General features: G+C 36.0%; 3 protein-coding genes across 7 annotated transcripts; 1 reads left to right on the top strand and 2 right to left on the bottom strand.

Moving 5' to 3' along the window:
• On the bottom strand, positions 370 to 10,960 carry LOC18598857. Of its 2 annotated transcripts, XR_001928178.1 has the most exons (12): positions 8,058 to 10,959; positions 7,675 to 7,914; positions 7,095 to 7,224; positions 6,706 to 6,858; positions 6,316 to 6,554; positions 6,132 to 6,201; positions 5,117 to 5,323; positions 2,956 to 3,191; positions 2,317 to 2,395; positions 2,088 to 2,228; positions 1,052 to 1,350; positions 370 to 976 (listed from the first exon to the last, which is right to left on the bottom strand). XR_001928178.1 is itself a non-coding variant. In XM_018121831.1 (11 exons), exons 1-11 carry the CDS (start codon positions 10,835 to 10,837, stop codon positions 1,180 to 1,182), a joined length of 4,446 nt encoding a protein of 1,481 aa, XP_017977320.1. In that variant the 5' UTR covers positions 10,838 to 10,960; the 3' UTR covers positions 370 to 1,179. The 2 variants fall into 2 exon arrangements, 1 of the variants encoding a protein (XP_017977320.1); XM_018121831.1 differs by having other exon boundaries at positions 370 to 1,350; positions 8,058 to 10,960.
• On the top strand, positions 14,043 to 18,649 carry LOC18598856. Of its 3 annotated transcripts, none has more exons than XM_007028566.2 (4): positions 14,043 to 14,245; positions 15,645 to 15,769; positions 15,959 to 16,045; positions 18,015 to 18,649. In XM_007028566.2, exons 3-4 carry the CDS (start codon positions 16,015 to 16,017, stop codon positions 18,398 to 18,400), a joined length of 417 nt encoding a protein of 138 aa, XP_007028628.2. In that variant the 5' UTR covers positions 14,043 to 14,245; positions 15,645 to 15,769; positions 15,959 to 16,014; the 3' UTR covers positions 18,401 to 18,649. The 3 variants fall into 3 exon arrangements, with proteins under 3 accessions (XP_007028628.2, XP_017977657.1, XP_017977658.1); XM_018122168.1 differs by having other exon boundaries at positions 15,645 to 15,788; XM_018122169.1 differs by lacking the exon at positions 15,645 to 15,769.
• On the bottom strand, positions 18,616 to 21,190 carry LOC18598855 (cytokinin dehydrogenase 1). 2 transcript variants are annotated; one of them, XM_018122167.1, is made up of 5 exons: positions 20,378 to 21,190; positions 19,993 to 20,120; positions 19,630 to 19,833; positions 19,274 to 19,536; positions 18,616 to 19,187 (listed from the first exon to the last, which is right to left on the bottom strand). In XM_018122167.1, exons 1-5 carry the CDS (start codon positions 21,039 to 21,041, stop codon positions 18,866 to 18,868), a joined length of 1,581 nt encoding a protein of 526 aa, XP_017977656.1. In that variant the 5' UTR covers positions 21,042 to 21,190; the 3' UTR covers positions 18,616 to 18,865. The 2 variants fall into 2 exon arrangements, with proteins under 2 accessions (XP_017977656.1, XP_007028626.1); XM_007028564.2 differs by having other exon boundaries at positions 19,630 to 19,887; positions 20,378 to 21,189.

Below are 21,703 nucleotides of genomic sequence, written 5' to 3'. Positions count from 1 at the left end.
TTTTCTCTTCTCTATCAAATATTAAAAGTATCAAATTAAATTTTATTAAGTTTTGAAAGAGAAGATGAGTAGACTTTTTTTAAATGATATTTTTATTTTATATTTATATAATATTAGGCATAATTCTTTTAACTATTAATTAATAGTGGTAATAGTCAAGGGTCAAAAATATTATTTGAAACAAAAATGATCGAAATGTCCTTTTAAAATACTTTGAAGGAGGTTTGCATCAGTATCATAACGTAGGAGGTGTACTTAGCTAGTGGCAATGCAACAGCCGGCGGTGAGGGGGTCGGATGGATGTTTGATCCTGATATGAATACCGCTTGCAATCAGAAATTCCTATTCTTCTACTTCCTTTAACTATCGTAAGTGAAGGAAACTTTTTCTCATGAATCGAATCAGACACACAGGGTAGGCCATCAAATGGGCGTAGAGAGCTCTAGCATTAAGCTTGTTTCTGAATAATTAGTTCATTGAAGACCCAAACATCCAAATTCAATCACCCTGGAGGCCTCGACTTATTAAATCATCAATCCCCTCGCTTACCACCAGGATTCCTCTCCTCCCTAACTTCACAGATTCTTTCACTTCTTATTATTTTATAGTCGATGTAGCGTTCCATTATATGCAGCGGGAAAAAGAATGAACCAAACCATCATGAACATCAAGCAACGTCCACCCGTCTTACGCAGACAGCTAGGCAGCAACGACATCAATTCACAATGGAATATGTATCTTCTATTTTCTTCATGACTATAAAATCAATGATCATTACGTTTTGCACACTCATTTATGAGTTTCAAAAGTCCAAAGCACCAAACTCTTTCTTTTTCAATCCTAAAATTAACTTGAGCAGTGCTCAAAGTGCCTTCTAGGGGCATCTATAAATAGCGACGACGCATCAAGATTCAAAACTGTAATTCTTCTTGCCACTCTTGACTTTTTAGCTGCATACACTCAATGCCAGCAGCATCTGCATAAAGTTATTGATCTTAGACCCATTGCTACACTTCTTAAAAGGTATCCATTCTAAAATTGTGTTCATTACCTGACCAAACCAATGGCAATCATTTCTCATGGAACCATCAAGGACCTTGTGCTATGTAGAAGTTGCTCCAATTTCTTAATGAAAATTGGAAATACATGGGCAAAGAGCATAATCCTTCTCTAGGCCTCTTACCATCGAGAATGAGAATTTCTATACGTCTTCCAATTCCCCCGCCAATATCGTCTGTTTGAACTCCTCTCAAAAGGATAGTCATACTCATCTGGTGGTCTTTCATAAGGACTGCCTTTGCTTTCCCTGGGAGCTTTTCTGACTTCCTCTTCAAGATCATATTCTGACCGCTGGAACCACAAAAATGGCACATGAAAACAAGGCAGAACAATGACAGAAAATAAGAGGTATACTGTAAAAGAAACTGTCCACAAATAAAAAAACTGCAGAAGAATAAAATACTATAGCCCTTCAGCAGTGTAAAGGAATTCAACCGGACTTCAACTTCATGTCACTGCAGCAAGATCTCTAGCATTGAGTTGCAAGCTTTAACTCGAATCTGGACATTGAACTAAAACCATAGACGCACAAACATGTTTAACATGTACTAGTGCAAGATGAGTCCAATGTAGACAATATTCAAGTGAAAATCATGGCCATCAGCTGCCATTTCCTCTGATTTGAGGATTTCCCAGTACAATTCAACAAATTCTCCAGCATCTAAATAAGACCATCCTAACCAAAACTTCTTTATGGTCATCTAATTTGGGGAATGAAGCAGTAAACAAAATCTTCCTTGTCAGGAGTTCCAGAAGTAGATTCTATTGGAGATTTTGTCAGACACAGAAATATTAGAAAGAACTCCACAGGAAAAAAGTTCAAATCCAGTCCATAAGCTTGAATCAAATACCCAGTCATTGGCTGAGGTTTAGGGTCATTGAATAATATGATTGGTAGCATAGGCTATCAGCAATTAGCAAAGCAGAGGTAACTAATTGTAAGTTGACTACTGCTATGATGGAATGATAAAATTAGAAAGCAATTACGCATAGAGACATCTCAAGTTTCAATCTGATGGATAGCAAACCTTAGAAGTATCTGATAGTATGGCATATGCCTCTCCAATCATTTTAAACAGCCTGTCAGCATCCTTGTGAACTTCCTCAGCAATTTCCTTCCAGAGTCTCCCCTCATCTCCACTCTCACTCCTCGCCAGAAATTGACCAGCCTAATTCAACACAAGACAAGGAAATAGACTGCCATGACAAACAAGCACTAGTCACAGAATCAAATACACAAGAATTGCAATGTCAAACCTTGTCAGGGTGATGCCTGAGCGCTGCTTTGCGGTATGCCTTTTTAACATCAGATGTAGAGTCAGATGGTTTAACTCCCCTGTCATTGAAATTAAGGATGGTTTTAGAAGACTAGAATAAAAATATTGCATCAACAAGCTGAATATTTGAACAATTATTATCAAAACAATGATTTCTGCTGGGTCCCATTTGTTCATCAAAGTAGACCAGAAAAAATACTTGTTCCAGTTTTACTACTGATAAAACTTCAGCAAAGATTCCCATTACATCATCCAAAAGTATGAATTGGTTATTATATTTTCATTCTTTATTTATTATTATCATTGGCAATTAATGCATTCATGACCATACTCAGGGTCAAAACTATTAATTATCCCCAGCCAAGGATAAGAATTTCAATACAGGACCATTGTAACCAAATTGAAACATGCCCTTAAGTGTTAGGAATAATGCCAAGGCAGTAATTATATCCTGCAAATAGATTCAACAATGCACATGGCAATGGAAACAAAAATTTTGTCTAGGGCACACTGCGAAGGAAAATTTTATATCAAGACCACAAGCAGTTATATCCACTGTGACTCTGAGTTGAAAGCATAAAACATTATATGGAGAAAACTTGGTTCCTACAGAACTTACAAAATGAGGTATAGATCTAAAGGGATTCCCCTTTTAGCTTCTTCTTGCATGGATGATAACTGACATTGAGCTTGCCTTAACTCCTTTGTGTTGCCAGTAGTTCTATCCTGACCACCAGACTGGTGAGATGTTTTATCAGATTGCTTTTCAAGAGTGGAAATAAGTCTTTGAAGATCACTAGATGCTTGTCCATAGTCTCTGATCATCCCATGTAACGTTGCTCTCCTCGAAACTGCCTGCTTCGAAGGCCGGAGAAGGCAGTAAGTACAAAATTATGCAGCAATGATGATTATAATAATTTTGACAAAAAAATCAAACAAATAAGTGTAGTGACTCAAATGAGGAAATAAACAACCTGCTTTCACGTTTAGCACATAACCTTATCTCAACATTCAAGCTTTAAAATGAGATAAAGTTAAAATTGTAATGTCCTGAAGGGACCTAGAATAAACATGTTATACCAGTTAATGAGCTCAACAACATACCTCTTAAGCTTTTCCAATATTAAGTTAACATTTCAGTCAACACTATTATGCTAAAACATTTAAGAAACTTTTATGCTAAAACAAAGCAAGCTACATAACAGGGTATAGATTTGGTTTAGGCAAGTTTGTCAATAGCTAGAATTAACCTATAGATGCATGTGAAGGGCGGTGTTAAGTGGTGTTATCCAATCTGTTTAAAGTTGTTGTACACTTAAATTCAGGTTGAGCCTCTCCACTTATTGCCTTTTATGTTGGATGTTTCACATGGTTTAAGAACCCACGTTGCTTCTTGTTTTATAGCATTTTATGTGTTGTCCATGTGCTAGGCCAGTTTGTTTCAGTTGTTAGCCTACAGGTGCACTTGTAAGTGGTGCTATCCCATATCTGTTAAGTTTAGAGTTTGTTGTCACCTTATATTTAGGTTGCGCTTCTCCACCTATTACCAATTGGTTTTAGGTTGGATGCTTAACAGGTTTATTAGTTTTGGATATGTACTTCACCTCCTAAATGTAGCAACATCAAAGATTTGAAAAGGCATAGAATATCACCCATACTTCAGATCTACATTTTAATATATAGGTTAATCATGGAAAATGCAGAATATTCCATGAATAAAAAGGTCACTTAACATAAAGGAGCTAATATCCTCCTGCACCACTTCCAACATCAGGTTTCACACATTTTTCTGACAAAAAATAGATAATGTCTTAACATTATGAAGGCAAAGCCCTAAAAAAAGAAGCATTAAAAAACATATGAAGAAATTTTTACTGGAAAGGAGAAGTAATTAGGAAGCAAACCCCACAATTCTAGCAATATTTTGATCTCATTGTTGACTGATTAATGAAAAAGAACGATAGAACATGTAGACCACATACATCGCTTGCAAACAAATAAGAAAGGAATTATGATGAATAAAACTATCATTGGTAGGGGAAACAAAGGCCAAATATTCATGGCCAAGAACACAGTGATTACTGATGTGCCAGAACGACCTCTTTAACCACCTTACTTTCTATTTGTCTAATTCGTATCCAACCTTGAATGGTAATTATCAGGTATCATGCATGAACTGCCAGGCACACCTTTGCATTTCAAATCCATAAATGCTTAAATTTAACATCGAATAATCAGAGTGGGCAAGAATTTTCAAATCCCGCTGAATCAAGGGAAAGCAACTATACTAACTACAAAGACAGTGGGGTCAGAGACTTCAAAAATCCAAGTCTGACAAGTCCATTTATGTCAACAATTTGATCGCATACACTGGAACAAAGAATATGAGCTGGATTAAGTAATGGAAAGGGATTGTTCCTCACAAGAATACCAACTTATAAGCCATTAAGCACAATCCATTCAAGTTTTTAGTATCAACAGCAAACTGTTATTTTTTTTTTTTTTTGACAAGCAGACTGTTAGTCTTGTTAAGAAATTTCCTTAGAATTTTCTGTACCATCACCCCCTACTCAATCGATCTTCCAATTCCAAAGTAATCTAATCCGGTATAAAAAAGACCCAAATCTCAGGAGCCAAGCAAAATCATTAAAGAAATCTTCCTAACAAGATCCAGACAGCTACTGCACTATAAAAGCACTCTTTGATCACATAAATGCAAGCAAAAAGGAAGAGAAAGAAAGGGCGAGAGAGAGGAAGAAAAGGACAGGAGAAAAGCCAACCTTTGTATAATTTTCATTAAGGGCCATTGCTAGACTGCAATCAGCAATTGCATCAGCAATTTGACCCAAAGCTTGGCGCGCAGCAGCACGATTGCAAAAGCATATAGCTGCAAAAGGCCGTGACTCAACATTGATTGACAAAGCAATAGTGTAATGCTCTGCCGCTTCTGTATACCTACCAGAACGAACTGCTTCATTCCCTGCATTCTGAAATTACAAAAATGGAAAAAGAGATAAATGAAAACAAAAGAATTCGAGTGCCTTATTAGGCACATTTGGAGTTGCACACAATGGATTGGTCAGCACGAAAAGGGGAAAAAGTTCACAACAAAATGCAGGTGGATTAAAGAAAAGATAGAAACATTAGATTTATTCAAATTGGTACTTGTTCAATTTCATTTTTACAAAATCCCCTTCTCACTACTTGATGAGTTCCTCATCAACCATAAAATCCAATTTATGAGTTGTTTTTCCCATTCCCTCCATGAATACCAAGGTGAACATTTTTTATGCCATCTTTCCACCATCATCAGATGTTTCCTAATACTTCTCATGACACTATTAATGCTGTACTTTTATCCTCATCAATCACCTTTGACATTCAGAGGACACTACTGAAAAGAACACGGTGATTTTGACAGATGATATGTGACCCACAATCTTATGTTTGTTAGTCCACAAGTGTAATAGCACTTCCACTCTATTTCCTCAGTCGTATCAATCATCAAAAAACTTAAGCATACAAATAACATCAATACAGAAAATATGATATGTTTTTTTCTTCTTTTTGCTATACAACTATTTAGAGAGGATTTATCCCTAGCAGGCAGGACATGGGTATCATACCCGCAGGCTTGGGCATGATGTGGTACCATACCAATGAGGCCAAGCTTTAGGGTCAGAAAAATGACATGGAATAGTGTTATCTTCACGTCAAAGAACCACCAGAACTTGAACTATCCCAGTATTCAAGAGAAAATGAATAAATGAACAGCATATTGCTGATATCACATACCTTAAGGCGTAAAAGTTCTCGAATGGTAACAGCCAATGTAACAGACATTTCCAAAATTTTGCTTCCATGCCTACAAAATTACAACCAGAACCAGGAATCTTAAAGTATGGTATGCAAAGGAAGGACACGACAGAACAGAGCACTAGAAATCTGTAAACTAATCATGAACAAGATAATGTATTACTTGTCCTTCACAGATCCCACTTGCTCAAGCTGCTGAAGTAAATCAAGTGCCTTCTCAAGCTTTCCCATATAGAAGTATGATTTGGACATCAAGTGCCACCTCCACAGCATTGCAATAGAATAACATCCCGAACCATCTATGCTTGCTAACTGGTTATCAGTCTCTCCTTTAGAAAAATTCTTTTCAGCAACATAAAGAGATTGCTCACACAACTGAATTGCCTCTTCATATTTCTTCAGCTGCAAGAGGCCACAAATAAATGCAATTCAAACTTAGTTTGTTTCTCATGACATATGAATGAAATGCTTAATGAAAAAAACAATGACACAAAAACCTTAAAGGGAGAAAATGGAAAAACTAAAGGGAATTACAAGTCAAAAGAGCACAGACCATACAAAGAGCCTCTGCTTTCATTTCAAGCAATTTTTCAGAATATGAACTAATAGACAAGGCCTCGGCAATTCTATCTAATGCACTAGATGCTGCATCGGACGACTTCTGCTCCAAAAGTATTGCAGAACGATCTGTAAGCTCATCCACTCTCTGCAAGTAAAAAAAGAACAGAGTCAGTCACCACCAACATATTAGCAAATGAACTCCCCCTTTCTTATGTTATAGGGTCTCAAATACTTAATTATGCTGCAAAACCCTGGCAAGCAAGCTGAAAAGCCCTTTCCCATTTTTTATTTTATAATAATAAGGTATGCTTCATAGCTCCAACCGATACAAGGCCGTCGCTTACTTAATGATGATGACATATAGACCCAAAATATGCATACCTGAGCCTTTTGGAGGCCATCTGCAGCATCTATTGTAATTCGGCGATCCAAGCACACACCAGCTCCTGAACCTAAGCACTTACTGAAATACCGTATGGCAACATCAGTTTCCCCCAGCAAAAGGTGACAACTGCAAAGTACACACCATGCATATTAGACTAGCAGTATTCCTGATAGGAAATTAGTGAAACAATTTAGCAGCATATCTAACATTTCTATACATAGACTAGGCGTTCTTAGATGCAAAGGGCAGTCAACTCCTCTCCTTTGAATGACATTCTTGAGGATTAGAGTAGCTTTAGCAACAATAAACTTCTAGCTTCTAACCAAATTCTCCTTCAATTTTATTTTATTTTATAGCCCCAGCAAGACCTGTATGATTTCCAAGTCCAACTAGATGCTTCCAAACTTCAAGATAGTAATGTCGTATATAACAAAATAATCAAACAAAACTAAACCATTAGCCATGCAGAGCAATTAAGTAGAATAGCCACTTAATTAGACAAACCAGTTCCAGGAACATAAAATTGCTGAACAAACTAAATAAATCACAGAGCAGACACACATTTTAGGGCCTTACTTGGCAGCTCTGACATAAACTTTGAGAAAATTGGGATCAAGAGCAGTAGCCATCAGACAGTCTGCCAAAGCTTCTCTCATCCTTCCAAGAGATATCCGGGTGGCTGCACGGTTGCTATAGCAAAGGACAAGAGGCTTGATGGAGCACCTTGAAGTCTCATTTGAGGGGACACAGTTGATCCCCTGTGTGTAAAATTCCTCAGCTTTAGACAGATTATCACTTCTATAAGCTTGATTTCCCCTAATACAAGTTCAAATTTTGCCATATAAATATCAATCCCGTCTTCTCAAAGCAACAGTAATTAACATGAAATCACATCAGCAACAAGTAATCCAAAGAATCTATCCTAAACATTATTAAATGCTAGTGAGTCATCAAAATACCTAAGTCGCCACATCTCACAGGCTTCATGGACTGCAGCAGTAGAGCAGTTAGACCTTGGTTTGAACTGTTCATTCTCCTCTTCGCTATGGTATGTAGACTTATCTTTTTGTTGACACTGTGCTGGCTCAGAGGATGAAAATTGGACAGAGGAACACCCTCCTTTAACATCTGGGCTTGGAGTGATAATGAATGAAGCATTACCAATTTTCACCTTACTTTTCTTTCGAAGCTGACGCTTTCTAAATGACAAACTACCTTGCCCAGAAGTTGATGTCGCAGAAAAGGTAAAATTTTTCTTGTCTTCCAAGCCAGAATTAAAACAAGACCGTGTTGTATGATTATTTACCGGGGTCCCCTTGATACCTTCTGCTTCACCAATACTAGGAGCACTACTACTACAATTGGAGGCAGTTTCTGCTTCACAAACAGATTCTTTTGAAGGATCATCACCAACAATGATTCTCTCGTGATCATACACAAAACTCTCTTCATCTGGCTCACAACATTTCTGATCTCCTTCATTACAATCTGATCCTTCTTGTGCAGTTGCTGGGCATTCAGTGAGAGTAGATGAATGCAAGGCAGAGGGAATAAAATTATATTCTAAAGGGGAGGCCTCTTCTGATGCCTGAGGAGTTTCCTTTGATGATTGATCAGCTGCTGTAGTTTCTTGGTAAGGAGAAAAATCCATGGGTGAATAACATTGAGAGGAGTCTTGATTTTCCTGAGAAATGCTTTCCTTTGGCACATGATGCTGCTTGGAGCAATGCTTATGCAGACAAGATTTCTTCAACTTCCCTCTCATTTTCTTTAATTTTTTCTCCTTAGTTAAGCCACTTTTTTCACCAAATTCCAATTTCCTATCCACTTCAGGAAATAGATTTGCTTTAAAGGAAGAAGGGTCCCATTGAGGTGTCTTGAAATCACTGAATGAAATCCCTGATTGATCTGGAGTGCCAGTTGAACAACTTCCATCATTCCTTTCAATGCCAACCATGGATGTTGCTTCAAATACACCACTATTTCCCTTTGAGTTGGGATCGAGCGATGACCATGCATCTGTTCCATTCATCTCTACATCATCTTTAACATGACCTTGATAAGACTTTTCAATTTCAGAAGTCTTAACAATACTTGCCTTAAATTTAGATGGTTTGGAACCAGAGATTCCAACATTATCTTCATTACAGCTATTACAAGATACAGCACCATTCACATTACCATTATTGGAATTATCCTCAACAGTTCTCTCCACAGCTGCAGAAGGACCACTCTCTGGTGCCTGTTTTGAAGGGCCAGAGGCCTTCTCACTGCTACTAAACACAAATATGGTCTCAGATGTCACGTTTGTATCTGAATCCTCAGTTGTGTCAGAACCACCAACCTTTTTGTGACAACTTATATTTAGCTTCTTTAAATCATGTTGCAGTGTATATATTGAGTTTGCATTAGAAGAACTACCAATATTCTTGCTATTTTCAGAAACATCCTTACACCAACCATTGCTAGCAGAAACTCCAAAAGTTTCACTGGTTGAATTAATTCCATCTTTGCATTCATTAGAACAGGAACCTTTAATGCTAGTAGCACCAAACACAAAGAAACCATTATCAGAATCCTCATTCAAGCTCTCATTTCCTTTAGCATTAAAATTAACTGTAGTGGATTCCATTTTCTGGGACTCTGTTTCACCCTCTATATTCATCTTCCCTAAATCACCAGAAACTGATTGTCCAAAGTTTTTACAAGATTCTCTCCTTTCCAAATTAAAATCTGATGATGAATTTAGGTGATTAGCACCAAACACAGAACTTGATCCCCCTAGAAAAATAGTAGATTCAATCTTATCAGCATTGGAAGTTGACTTCAAATCACTCTGACTAGAACCAAACACAAAACCTACACCATTAAAATCTGGCTCTTTGAGAGTCTCACCAAACTTTCCCTTCTCAGAATCGAAATTTGATGCTAAATGACTCTTAGTTGTACCAAAAGTAAACTCCAAATTACAATCTTTACTACCCTGCGCACCAGTCTCTACTTTCATCTTCGCCCCACGACCATCCAAAGTCACCCTAAAATCACTGGTTTCTCCTTTTCCCGAATTTGGTTTCACCCCTTCATCACTCCCATTAGCACCAAAAACAAAACCAAACTTCCCACACTTATAAGAACCCAATTTCTCCATGCCACCACGCAAATTTGCATCAAATACAAAACCCACATTCTCATTCTCAAACTCTCTAGCAGGCTCCTCATTTCCATTCTCAACCTCAACATTTCCAGTAGATTCTCTATCACATCCATCAGTACCACCAAATAAAAAACTAAAATTATTAATACTATTATTACTATTATTGTTGTTACTATCATTGTTTGCTCTATTTAAACTTTTCAAAAACCCAGATGATGATAGATTAGCGCAACTGCTTACCCGACCCGAATCTTGACTGGCTTGCCTAAACGGATTGAAACCGGACCCAACCTCGCTCTGCCCGGTTCTCACCTTGCCATTCAACTGCTTCCTAATCTTGACCAGCCTCGGTCGGGGCCGAACAGATGCGGCCGACTTGGGATGGTGGCCGTTCCAGGAAGCAAAGCTGAAGCCGCAATCGAACTCCCCCGCATTGCCGAAACTCGAAGAATTCATTTGGGAGTGGTCGGTTGGAGGAAACGCAGTGAAGTCGGGGTTAGAGTTAGGGCTTTGGGAAGTGGAGGAGGGTTTAGCCTTGGCAGAGAAGGTATCCGGTGATCGGATTTCGACGGCGGCCGGCGACATTGTTGGTTTCTCGGAGTTTTCTTTGATAAGAAAACTTTAAAAAAACAACCTTGTGGCAGGCAGGGTTTTACGTAGTTATGAAGTAAAGGGTGTGAAGTTGGACTGCTGGCTTCTGGACGTGGTGGAATTTGGTGTCATTTTTAAACTTTCGAAAGTCTCCCATCAAGTATTGTTTAATTAATTTGTACAATTCCCAAAAATGTAATTTGCTTTGCTCATCTTATTTACTTGTTGAAACGACCATCATTGTAAGTCAAAAAGTTTAGATAATTTAGTCCGTTGCTCTCGTGCAATGCCTTTAGCGAAGATAATTTCTTTTAATTGAGTTAGAGAATATTTTATAAAATAGATATGTGATTATTTATATATATATATTCATATGTATAAAATATTATTTTATAAAATATATAACTGTAGTTATTATAATCATCATTGTTATATTTGTGATGATACTTTCGTATAAAAATATATCTATAAACAGTTTCACGACAAAATAAAATCTTTAAATTTAGAGTAGAATATGTAGTAACTCAATCTCTTTTTAAAATTTTATCTTTAGCTAATTTGATATGTACCATTTTTTATTAATTACATTTAGCATTGAAAATAGAATATGTAGTAACTCATTCTCTCTCAAAATCTTACCTTTAGCTATCTGATATGTACATTTTATATTAATTACATTTAACATTGAAAAATGATATGAAAGTAATAAATAATGAAATAAAAAAATTATTTTTTATAAATACTCACATAAAAAAAGACAAAAAATATCAACTGTGAGAGGAAAAAAAGATAATTCAAACCTGACCCCATACGTCAAGCTCAAGCTCAAAAGCCCAACCACAAACGAATCTCATTATACCTTAAACCCACACCTCAACAACCACGTGTCAAACCATGAACCCGGTCAATTGTCATGCCAAAAAACTTTGGTACTTCATTTAAATATAACAAACTCCTTTTGGTTATTCATAATTTTCAATAACCAATTTGTTGTAAAAAGCTTACACATCCAAATGCATGTAAGTGTTTTTTTTTCACAGTTAAGTTGATTTAGTGATCTAAAATGCATGTAAGTGTTTTATTTATTTTTAGTTAAATTGATTTAGTTATCTGAAGCTGTATAATCATTGCTTGTTTGCTTATGATGAAGCAAAAGACTATGACTATACAAATTATATTACTTCTTTTTACTACTCATTTTTTTCTTAACTTTTTTTTCTTATTTATGTTTATGAATTTTAGATGATAAGATTGACTTGAAATGAATATTTCAATAATGTCAAAATTTATGTGTGTTTAAGTGGAGACATATTTTTTAGCTATTGAATGAAGTAAAAAAGTTTGAAAGCACCCACTTTGGAAATTTTATGAGATTTGTGTAATTTTATATGGTTATCATAAAAAAATACAAGTAAGGAAGCTCATGTTTTGGCTTTAATTGATCTTCATTTATTTAGTTCTCATACATTTTTTTATATTATTAATAAGTTTATGAAATGAGATTGACAGAGTAATTGACTCTTGAATTTACACTTTAGTTTCAATCTTTTAAAATGTTAAAATTTTGAATATGTTAATTATTGTAATAATTTTTACGTAAATGTGATTAGATTTAAATTGGATGTTGGAAAAGGGAAAAAAAATATGGATAGAGAAAAAGACAAAAGGGCAAGCTGAATTGAAATGAGATATGCAATTGAGGTCGTAGGGAGCGTATATACGACGCGTAGTGGAAGAGTGGCAATGGCCAATGGCGACGTTATCCTTACTCGCTTTCCTTGCTTACCATTATGATTACATCATGGTAATTTTAATAATATTGGTTAGATAGACTTACTTAGATAAAGGTAAGTGTCAAGCAAGAAAACCCTCTAGGATTTCGATTAAATATAGTTACTAGTCTTAAATTTTTTTTTCAATTGAGTTAAGAATATTTTTGTGAAATAGATTTGCAATAGTAATCATATTATTATATTTAATTGTTTATATACATTGACATGAAAAAAAAATCTAATCCAAATTCAACTAAACTTTAAGCTCACGTTCAAAATTTCAACCACAAACTAATCTCATTAGATCCCAAGCCCACGCCTCAACAACCACGTGTCAAACAAAAAACTTGTCATGTGTCAAACCAAAACCCTTTTGAGATTTTATTTAAATATAATAATTTTTTTTTATTATTAGTAATTTTTAACTCTCAATCTGCTGTAAAAACTTTACATGAGATTATTTATTAGGATGTTTAAATGGAAACATATTTTTTAGTTGTTGAATGAAGAAAAAAACTTTGAGAACAGTCACTTTGAAAACTTTATGAGATTCATGTACCTTTATATGGCTATTATAAAAAAAATACTAACATGCAAGTAAGCAAGTTCGTTTTTTAGATTTAGTTAATTTTCATTTATTTAGTTATCAAGAATTTTCTTTTTATATTATTAGTGAATTTATGAAATGAGATTGACAAAACAATTGGCCTGATCAAATAGTTAAACGCTAGTTGAACATCTCATAAAATAATTGGCTCCTCCTACAAGTAAATATCCTTTGGAGCTTCCTTTAAATGTAAATGTAGTTATAGATATTTCTTATGGGAATCACTACTTTTCAAAGCAAGACTTTGGAGTTGCGTTTTTCAAACTATATATGCATGGTAGGGACACATTGAAAGCAATGCACACTTCAAAATCACATTTTTGAAAAAAATATGTACTATTTTTCTTTCACTTAATTTGTTTTTTTATATGTTCTTTTTAGTACGATTTTAACAAGTTATATTCTTAATACAAAAGATATTTAAAATGGGTGTTATGAATATTTTCTTGAATATCCTTATATGTTATATATATCTAAATTTAGATATAGATTAAATTAGATTAAGATTGAATTTAATCTATTCATATAATTTTTTAATATTATTTTTATTTTGTAAATTCTATTTAGATAAAATATTTTAGCTTAAAAATACAACTCTCATTTCATTCGTAAATAAACACTTAAATTTTTTTTTTAAATACTTTTTTCTTTTTAAATATTTTTTTTATAGTTCTTATTTTAACGTAAAATAAAAATATAAAAATTTAATTAAATATAAAAAAAAAATTTTATTAAAATTATTTTTGAATAATTTAATAGAGTTTTTTTGACATTTCCGTTTTAATTTAGAAACGAAGAATGGGCTTTGGAACTTGGGTGGCACTTGGCAGTAGCAGTATAGCGCCCAATTATTCTCAGCCAGCGTTGTACAAACGCCAGTCGTGTCAAACAGGTGGTTCCCGTTTCCCTTCTACACGTCCCCATAGTTTTTAAGTTGGTAGAAAGCAAACTATAAGCCAAAACCGAAGGCGGCAAGGCAAGCCACTCGGCACTCTCTCAAAGTTCTACCCTTCTCTGAGTCAGGTTGCCACCTTTTCTGATTCTCATGTTTTGTTCTGGAAATAGTTTTTGCTTTAATGTTTTGTTTTGACATTCAAGAATCTGTTGTTTTTGTAGTTTTGAACTGTGTTTTGGGAATTTCACAGGAACTGAAAAGTTGAAGAAAATGAAATTTTCCTTTTTTTGTTGCCTATGCAAAGGGATATAAACCTGGGGAGGCCAAGATTAGAAATTAGGTAACAGTTGCCTATAAACAATAGAATTTGAACATTAGTGGAAATGAACAAGGAAAGTAATTTAGCCAAAGCCTCTCTCACTGTATAAGAATGTCAGAACATTATAGAGAGGTAGTTCCCCTTTCATAATAATTATAAAACCATCTGCCTATTATTATTATTATTATTATGTCTGTGAGAAGTTCATGAATTACGTTTCAGAAAGAGTATTAATGTTACACTCTGATATATGAAGTCATTGAATTAGAATTTAAGCATGAATGCTAGATGGATAATAATAGGGTGAAGAAATAAAAAGAACCTGCATTGGGAATAGGTTGAAAGTGCAAGTGTTGACCAAGTTCAAGTGGAATGATTGGTTTCTCAATATTTACTAGGGAATTTTTGCATCTTGTATTAATGAATACCCTTTTGCTCTTCAACTGGTCTTTTATGCCTAGTTGAGTTCCATGGGTATTCTTGGATTAGTAAAAAATGTCATATTTGATGATTTCTTTGGCAATGCATGGTGTTGCTTAATGCATAATTTGTCCAAGGCGTTCAATATTTTATGAATATTTTTGTTTTCTATATTCTTTCCACTCTTTTGCTCAGATATTTTACCTTGATTATTGAGGTCCTGTGCTCCATGAATATAAATGCATTGACAATGGGTTATACACATGTCTGGTACTTCTGCTCAAATTTCCAGCTATAGGTGACCATAGAATTCATAGACAAAAGTATTTCATGACTTATGTAGTTATATTCACTTTTTGAGTTAGTCCATTTTGTAACTTTTTCCTTCTTTTAAGCAGAGGCTTTTCTCCTCACTGCCTATCTTATACATTCTTTTCCCTTGCATATGTGTTTCTGAGTACTTTTCTAGTGAATTCTCTAACTCTAATTTTTATAATTTGGTTCACTTGCCTTGTTCTTTCTTCAAAAAGTACTTATTCATTCTTCATTGCTGACCATATTGTCATTTTTTACTACAAAATTCTATCCATTATGGAATACTTTTCATCAGTTACAGATAACTGTTTCTGCTTTTAATTTTTATCAGCTCTTGGTAGCCAAATGATCATCCATGTTGTGAAATGGCACATTTCCTTTGCATTTACTATCCTTGACATGCTGTATAAGCAGTTGCTTTTGATGTGTCTCCTGCTGTTCTTGACATGTTTGTTACTTCTCCTTTTGGTTAGTGATCTTCAAAGCAATCTTTAGGCCTACTTTGTGAAATCCATTCAGACAAACGTTCTCATTTAGGCAACACCTAGCAGATGGTTTAGCTGTGTTGCCAGAGAAAGAGAGACAGAGAGATCAAAGGGTGGGAGAGAAGATAAATTGTACCTGATTCTTATCTTTTATTTCCAGTGCATTGTGGAATTTTAATCTCAATTGCTTAAAAGATTCTTTTCCATGCCATCCAATTATTTCAAATATTATTCATGTCATTCAAGCAATATATCTATATATTACATCATTCTTGTTCTTTTAAATTTGCCCTATGGTGCAGGAAAGAGAAGTTTAAAACACTGTACTCTCTCATATTTGCTCAAATTGCAAACCAGGATGGAGCATAAATCAATTGAAGTCTCACATGGTACTTTCACTATTTTTACCTGAAATTCAGTTTTTCTCCTTGCCTAACTATGTTTTGCAATCCTGCACATCTATGGGAAATTTTCTACTTTGTGGTTTAAAGGTTTTTCATTTCATTAAGGATTCTGTTTTAAACTAATTGCATACAAGTTTTCATAGTGCTTGCTCTCATTCTTGATAAGGTTTATTATACTTGAAGTAAAAAGTTTACTGTGGAGGAGGAATTAGATCCATGACCATAGGGGGATAAACTTAACGACTTTAGGATGCTTACTCTAGCTTGCTATCCAGCCACAATTCTTTTAAGTATTCTACAGTGTATTCTTTATGCTGCATCTTCTCTGGGATAGGAGTTTTGATGAAGTGGCTCAGTCTTTTTGAGGTGTCGTTGGGAGATACAAGTTTTCTTCTGCATGTGCTGCCATACTATAAAGGATTTGATGCAAGTCAAAGGCACTTCTAGAAACAAATTTTTATATCAACACATATGAAGAACTTTTCCATGGGATAGGAGTTCTGATGAAGTGGTTCAGTCTTTTGAGGTGTCGAAGATATAAATATTTCTCTCCATGTGCTGCCATACTAAAGGATTGGATGCAAGTAAGGGCAATTCTATAGATCTTTATATTAACATATACAGACAACTTCCACAACCCTGCTTGTGTTCCCCCACAGTTGTGTGCTGTCAAGAAAAAGATACATCAACATGCCAATGTATGTATAAGTGGGATCACTGAAAATTTGGGTTGAGCCATTTCTATGATATAGAGTTATTGATGTATGATTATGTTTCCTATACTTCTAGCTAAGGCGTATTACCTCCCAATGACGGCCATCACCTTTAGTGAAAGTAATGTCATTATGGGTTTGTAGTGTCTCTGTTTCCTTATTGTGTTAGTTGCTGATGGACATTATTATCTACAGAAGTTGGGTTTGCTAAATGAATAAGGACTTAAACTTTCATTTTAAGGTAAGTCAAATTGACGAGAAATGTTCAACTCAAAACCAAGATAATCGGCCTTGGAATTATATGGTTGAGTACATGCATCTACATATAAAAGCTCTGTTATTATCGGTTTCCACCATTATATACTAACATAAATCAGGTTGTAAAACATTTTTGAAATTATTATTATAGAAGCATAACATGCTATGGGTGGATGTATATTACAACTGATTTGTAAGCATGACTTGATTGCTCTGTACTACATTTTTTTGTAGTCATGAGAATTTGCATCTGCACGTAGAAGCCCTCTTATTATCAAGTTCCGCAATTATTACTAGCATAGATCAGCTTAGAACATTTTTGAAGTTATAGCCAAAGAAACATTACATGCTAGCGTGGATGTATACTGTGCTTGAGTTGAAAAGGGCATGACTTGACTGTTCTGTACCGTGTTTTGTTTGTAGTCAGAGGAGAGTACAGAGTACTTTATGGTTAATGCAATGAAATAATGTCTGGGATGATAAGACTCTCTTTCCATTTGCGTGGGGCTGCTTTTGGTTGGTTGCATAAGAGTTCCAAATTAGCATTACTATAATTTACAAAGAAATTTGAAGCAAGCCACACCATGTAATTACAAGGACAGATGAAAAGGCATAGCTTTCCACAGAAGGTGTATGGGCATTCCACAGAAACTACAGGAAATATTGATACTGTTATGCATACAGCATTGTTACAGGATTGTGATTCGTCTGGAATTCTACATGTTATTTTTAAATCATGAGCAGCTATGATATATTGCAGCGCAGCTATTATGGAGGTTTTAGTTGGGCTCTTTGAGGAGTTTGATAACATTGTATTTCCACTTCCAGGGTGAAGTTTTTAACAAAACTATTTGAATTATGAATTTATGATTCATAGAATTACTCTTTTCTTGTTCCATTTCTTTTTCAATTTGAATGCATTATATGGTTATGCTTGCAATCCTTCCTTTAAGACATGGCTGTTTGAGGCTTGAATTTTGCAGAAAAAGATAAAGACAGAACAAGGAATGAAGCAACTGAATTCACTTCTGAAGTTTCTGTGGAAGATGCTTCTAAAGCATTGCCAAGTTCTCCAATAAATGATGTGCAGGTTCACACAGTTGCTTGGAAAGGTGGGGGAATAGATGAGGAAACTTTGCAAAATGTGGAAACCTCTGGAGAAGTAAACATGGAGGTTTCTGTAACAGCTGAGGATGTTATTCAAGCTGGAGGCTTTGGAGCTAGGGATGACATAAGTAGTTTTCTTCCTGTTGCAAGTGACTGGACTGACTTTGAAGCTTCAATTCGTGATGCCAGGGACTATGAAGAACCTCAGGGAGAAGTACACAGGCCAGGTCTTGGCTGGAGAGAAGCATCAGAAAGGGAATAGCTCTGTTCTTTTCACTACATAAGTGAGTTGTTGATTTAAAGTTTTTGGTATTTCTTTCTTGTGGCACCTTTTCATTTTCATAAGATAGACTATTGTGTTGTTTGGATTTGTCTATCTAGTGATATGTTGTCTATGGTAGCGTTATTTGGTATCTTGAAGAAAAGAGGATGCCAGACATGACTATATCAGGATAATATTTATGGCTCTGTATAACATGCTTAAAATGCCCTTTGTCAGGCTATATTATAAGTTCTTTGTACAGGGCAATTTTGTGACTGCAGAATATTTCCATTTATCAACAAAATTTTCTAATAACCAACCGCTTGGCTATCTTGCTTAGGAGTGTTATTGATGCTGAATAACAAGTGGAAATATTAATTGGCTGTAATTTATAGGTTTAGGCGAGAACATTCTGTATGACTTTAGTGCCCTCTGTTTAATATATGGCCTTGGTGAGAGGCTGTATCATGAGATTGGTATTGCCTTTTGGAAGATTTTCTGTCCAGGAGCAAGGATTGCCAGAGGGTCATAGGCAGATTTTCTCTGCACAAACGTTTCCCACTGAGGACCGAAATGAGCTTGCCACTCATCTTGGGTGCTGTAATGGGGCAAATATTGCTTTGCCCCAAGCTGTGCCTCGGCACAGAAATCAAGGATACGTTGGTTTTGGGTCATAATGTGTTCTAAGCCATCAGTTCCTGTTGATGATGGGAGTGCAGATGATAGGAATGCCACCAGGTAGATTATATCTTCCTCTGGGGTAACCATAGATGTTCTATTGTTCCACCTGCAATATAGATGATAAACCAGGTTGAGAGCATGGCATTTAAGAATTTCAAATGACAATTAGATAGATTTTTTTTTATTAAGTACTTCGCCTTGTTGACTGGGTAAATGAGGATAGGACCGTTACTGTTGTCTTTAACAATATTCCCAAAGACCTCTTGAGTAAAGTCGAAAATTCTGCTTTTGGGTATAAGAAGATTCAACCATGGATGAGGAACTTCCCATAATCCTTTTGATCTGAGTTTTATCTCAGACAAGTGCACTCTATCGAGGAATTCGACATAAGAAACTTCGGATAGAAAGAGAGTGGATGGTATATAGTTTAACTCTGACAATAAGTTCTCAATACTCTGCAAAATGCAGGATAGTTAGTTCCGTTATATCAATTAAACATAGGGGGTGATTCTTGAGTATGCTAATACTTTTTTCTTGTCAAGTTTTACCTTCAAAATATCTGTCTCCTCAGGGTTGAAGTATTTAACCATTTCTAGACAGTAAAGTATTTTTCCATCGGACCTGAATTGGCTTGCTTGAATTGGGTTTTTGGGATTGAAGGAAGATCTCCAGTTGTGGAGGAGACCAGTTCTGTTGATTATCACAAACCCTTCGACGTAGTCAAATGTATTCTCGGATGATATTAAATGCTCCTGGTCATTGGAAAATGCAGAGAATTCAGAGTAAAGCACCCTGATCCATTTCACCTGTTAATAACGAGTAAAGCATGTTGGGAGGGTAATTTACGGTGATAGAAGCCAAGTGTCTTTCAGTAGCACAGCTAAGAGAAAGTTATCTGTTGTTTTGCTTACCATCGTTCGTGCTGGTGCAAGAGATATTCTAGCCCGGGTGATGATGCCAAATTGCCCTAGTCCCCCAAGAACACCATAAAAGAGGTCAGCATTCTGCTTGTCTGAACAGGTGAGCACTTCTCCCTTCCCTGCATCCAAAGTCCAAGTTAAATTCATGTGTTGTTTTTTCTATCTGAAACTGAATTTTGGTTCAACTGTTTACTTTTAAGTCTGCTAGAAGCAGCTCTGAAGGGGTACAGATGTCATTTTGCCTAAAAATAAAACGGACTAACTACCTTACCATGCTGCCTTTTTTTTTTTTTGACGAAATGACTAAAGCTGTTACTGGAGGCAACCTGTATAAAATTGTCTCAAGGATTTTATAAATAGTTTTGCTTGAACGTACCCGTTACGACCTCTAGTTGGTAAACGTTATTTATCTGGGGTCCGTGCCGAAATGCCTGACCACTAATTCCGGCATTTGATAAAGTACCTCCGACAGTTAGGTGAAGGTAGTCTGTCCAAGACTTTGGCGAAAGTCCATATTTAAGAGTCTCTTGTAGGATGTTAATCCACAACTCACCACCTGAAACATCCACATAAGGCACCTCACCAGTTTGAACATGCATGCTTGGTCGTTCAAGTGATTCCATGTTGATAACCACACCTTGATAGGCTTGAGCCTGACCTTGGAGGGAGTGACCACGCCCTTTAGCCGCAACTGCCAACTTCGTCACAGAAGCCATATGGAAGATGTGCTTTATTGTGGAAGAAATATCAGAAACGGATTTTGGATGTAGAACTGCTATCGGGAGGTAGTGGTATATGTTACCGAAGTCTTTTGCTGCATGATCAATGTTTTCAAATCTGAAGTAGCCATCTAGAGCAAGTGATTTCAAAGACAAAGGAATACTGGAGGAACCTGAATGGGGTGGAATGGTTGGGGTGTCCAGAGAGTGGTTAGAACAAAGGTTGGTTCTACCAGGGATACAGCTCAAAACCAGAATCATGAAAAACGGAAGGAATATGACGTTGCTTTGTTTGAGAAAGCCACAAGCTGGTGACCCCATCTTGAGGATATGTTTAAGTGTATCTATTTTTGTATGCGTGTGAGAGAGAGAGAGAGCTTCTGGCTATTCTGCGGGTAAAAGCTAAAGGAGAGGTGTAGAAGAGCCCAAGGAAATGAAAGGCAGAGGAGAATTTAAAGGGGAAGGTTTATGGTCAAACAGAGTCACATGTTCTTCTGTCTATTGCCTCGTCTTGATTGTGCGTGTGCTAAGTTTGGGTTTTCCTTCTACTTACCTCTTTGGTTTCTAAAAAGTTGAGATAAAAAAAGAAGGAAAAGGAAATGAAGATATCACATATCTTTGGTACTTTCTCGCACAGTTACAACTTACAACCACATAGTCTGCCTTTTTCTCCTTTTAAAGATGCTATTACCACTTAAAGCAATGATAACTGTCACGGTGTGGACTTGTGCTTCATCCTTTGTAATTATACGCCTGTCTTGTTCCTCTTGAGTTACGTATTTTTGTATGTCTGCACTGTTGCTGTCTGCCTATTCTACAAAATTAGGATTTCCGGATCGACGGGCCGGCCCCTACTAGGTTTCATTCTGTAGAGGGGACGTGGTCGTTGTGGGTCCCTAAGCACATGAATTTCATGAGGGTGTGCTTGTGGGGAACCTGGTACAGCTTCTTGACTCTGGTACGACAGAGGCTGGCTACATGAA

Source organism: Theobroma cacao, chromosome 5, assembly GCF_000208745.1.
Source record: "Theobroma cacao cultivar B97-61/B2 chromosome 5, Criollo_cocoa_genome_V2, whole genome shotgun sequence".
Classification (NCBI taxonomy): Eukaryota; Viridiplantae; Streptophyta; class Magnoliopsida; order Malvales; family Malvaceae; genus Theobroma; species Theobroma cacao.
Note: the sequence above shows the minus strand (reverse complement) of the source record. Positions and strands in the feature narration are given on the sequence as shown.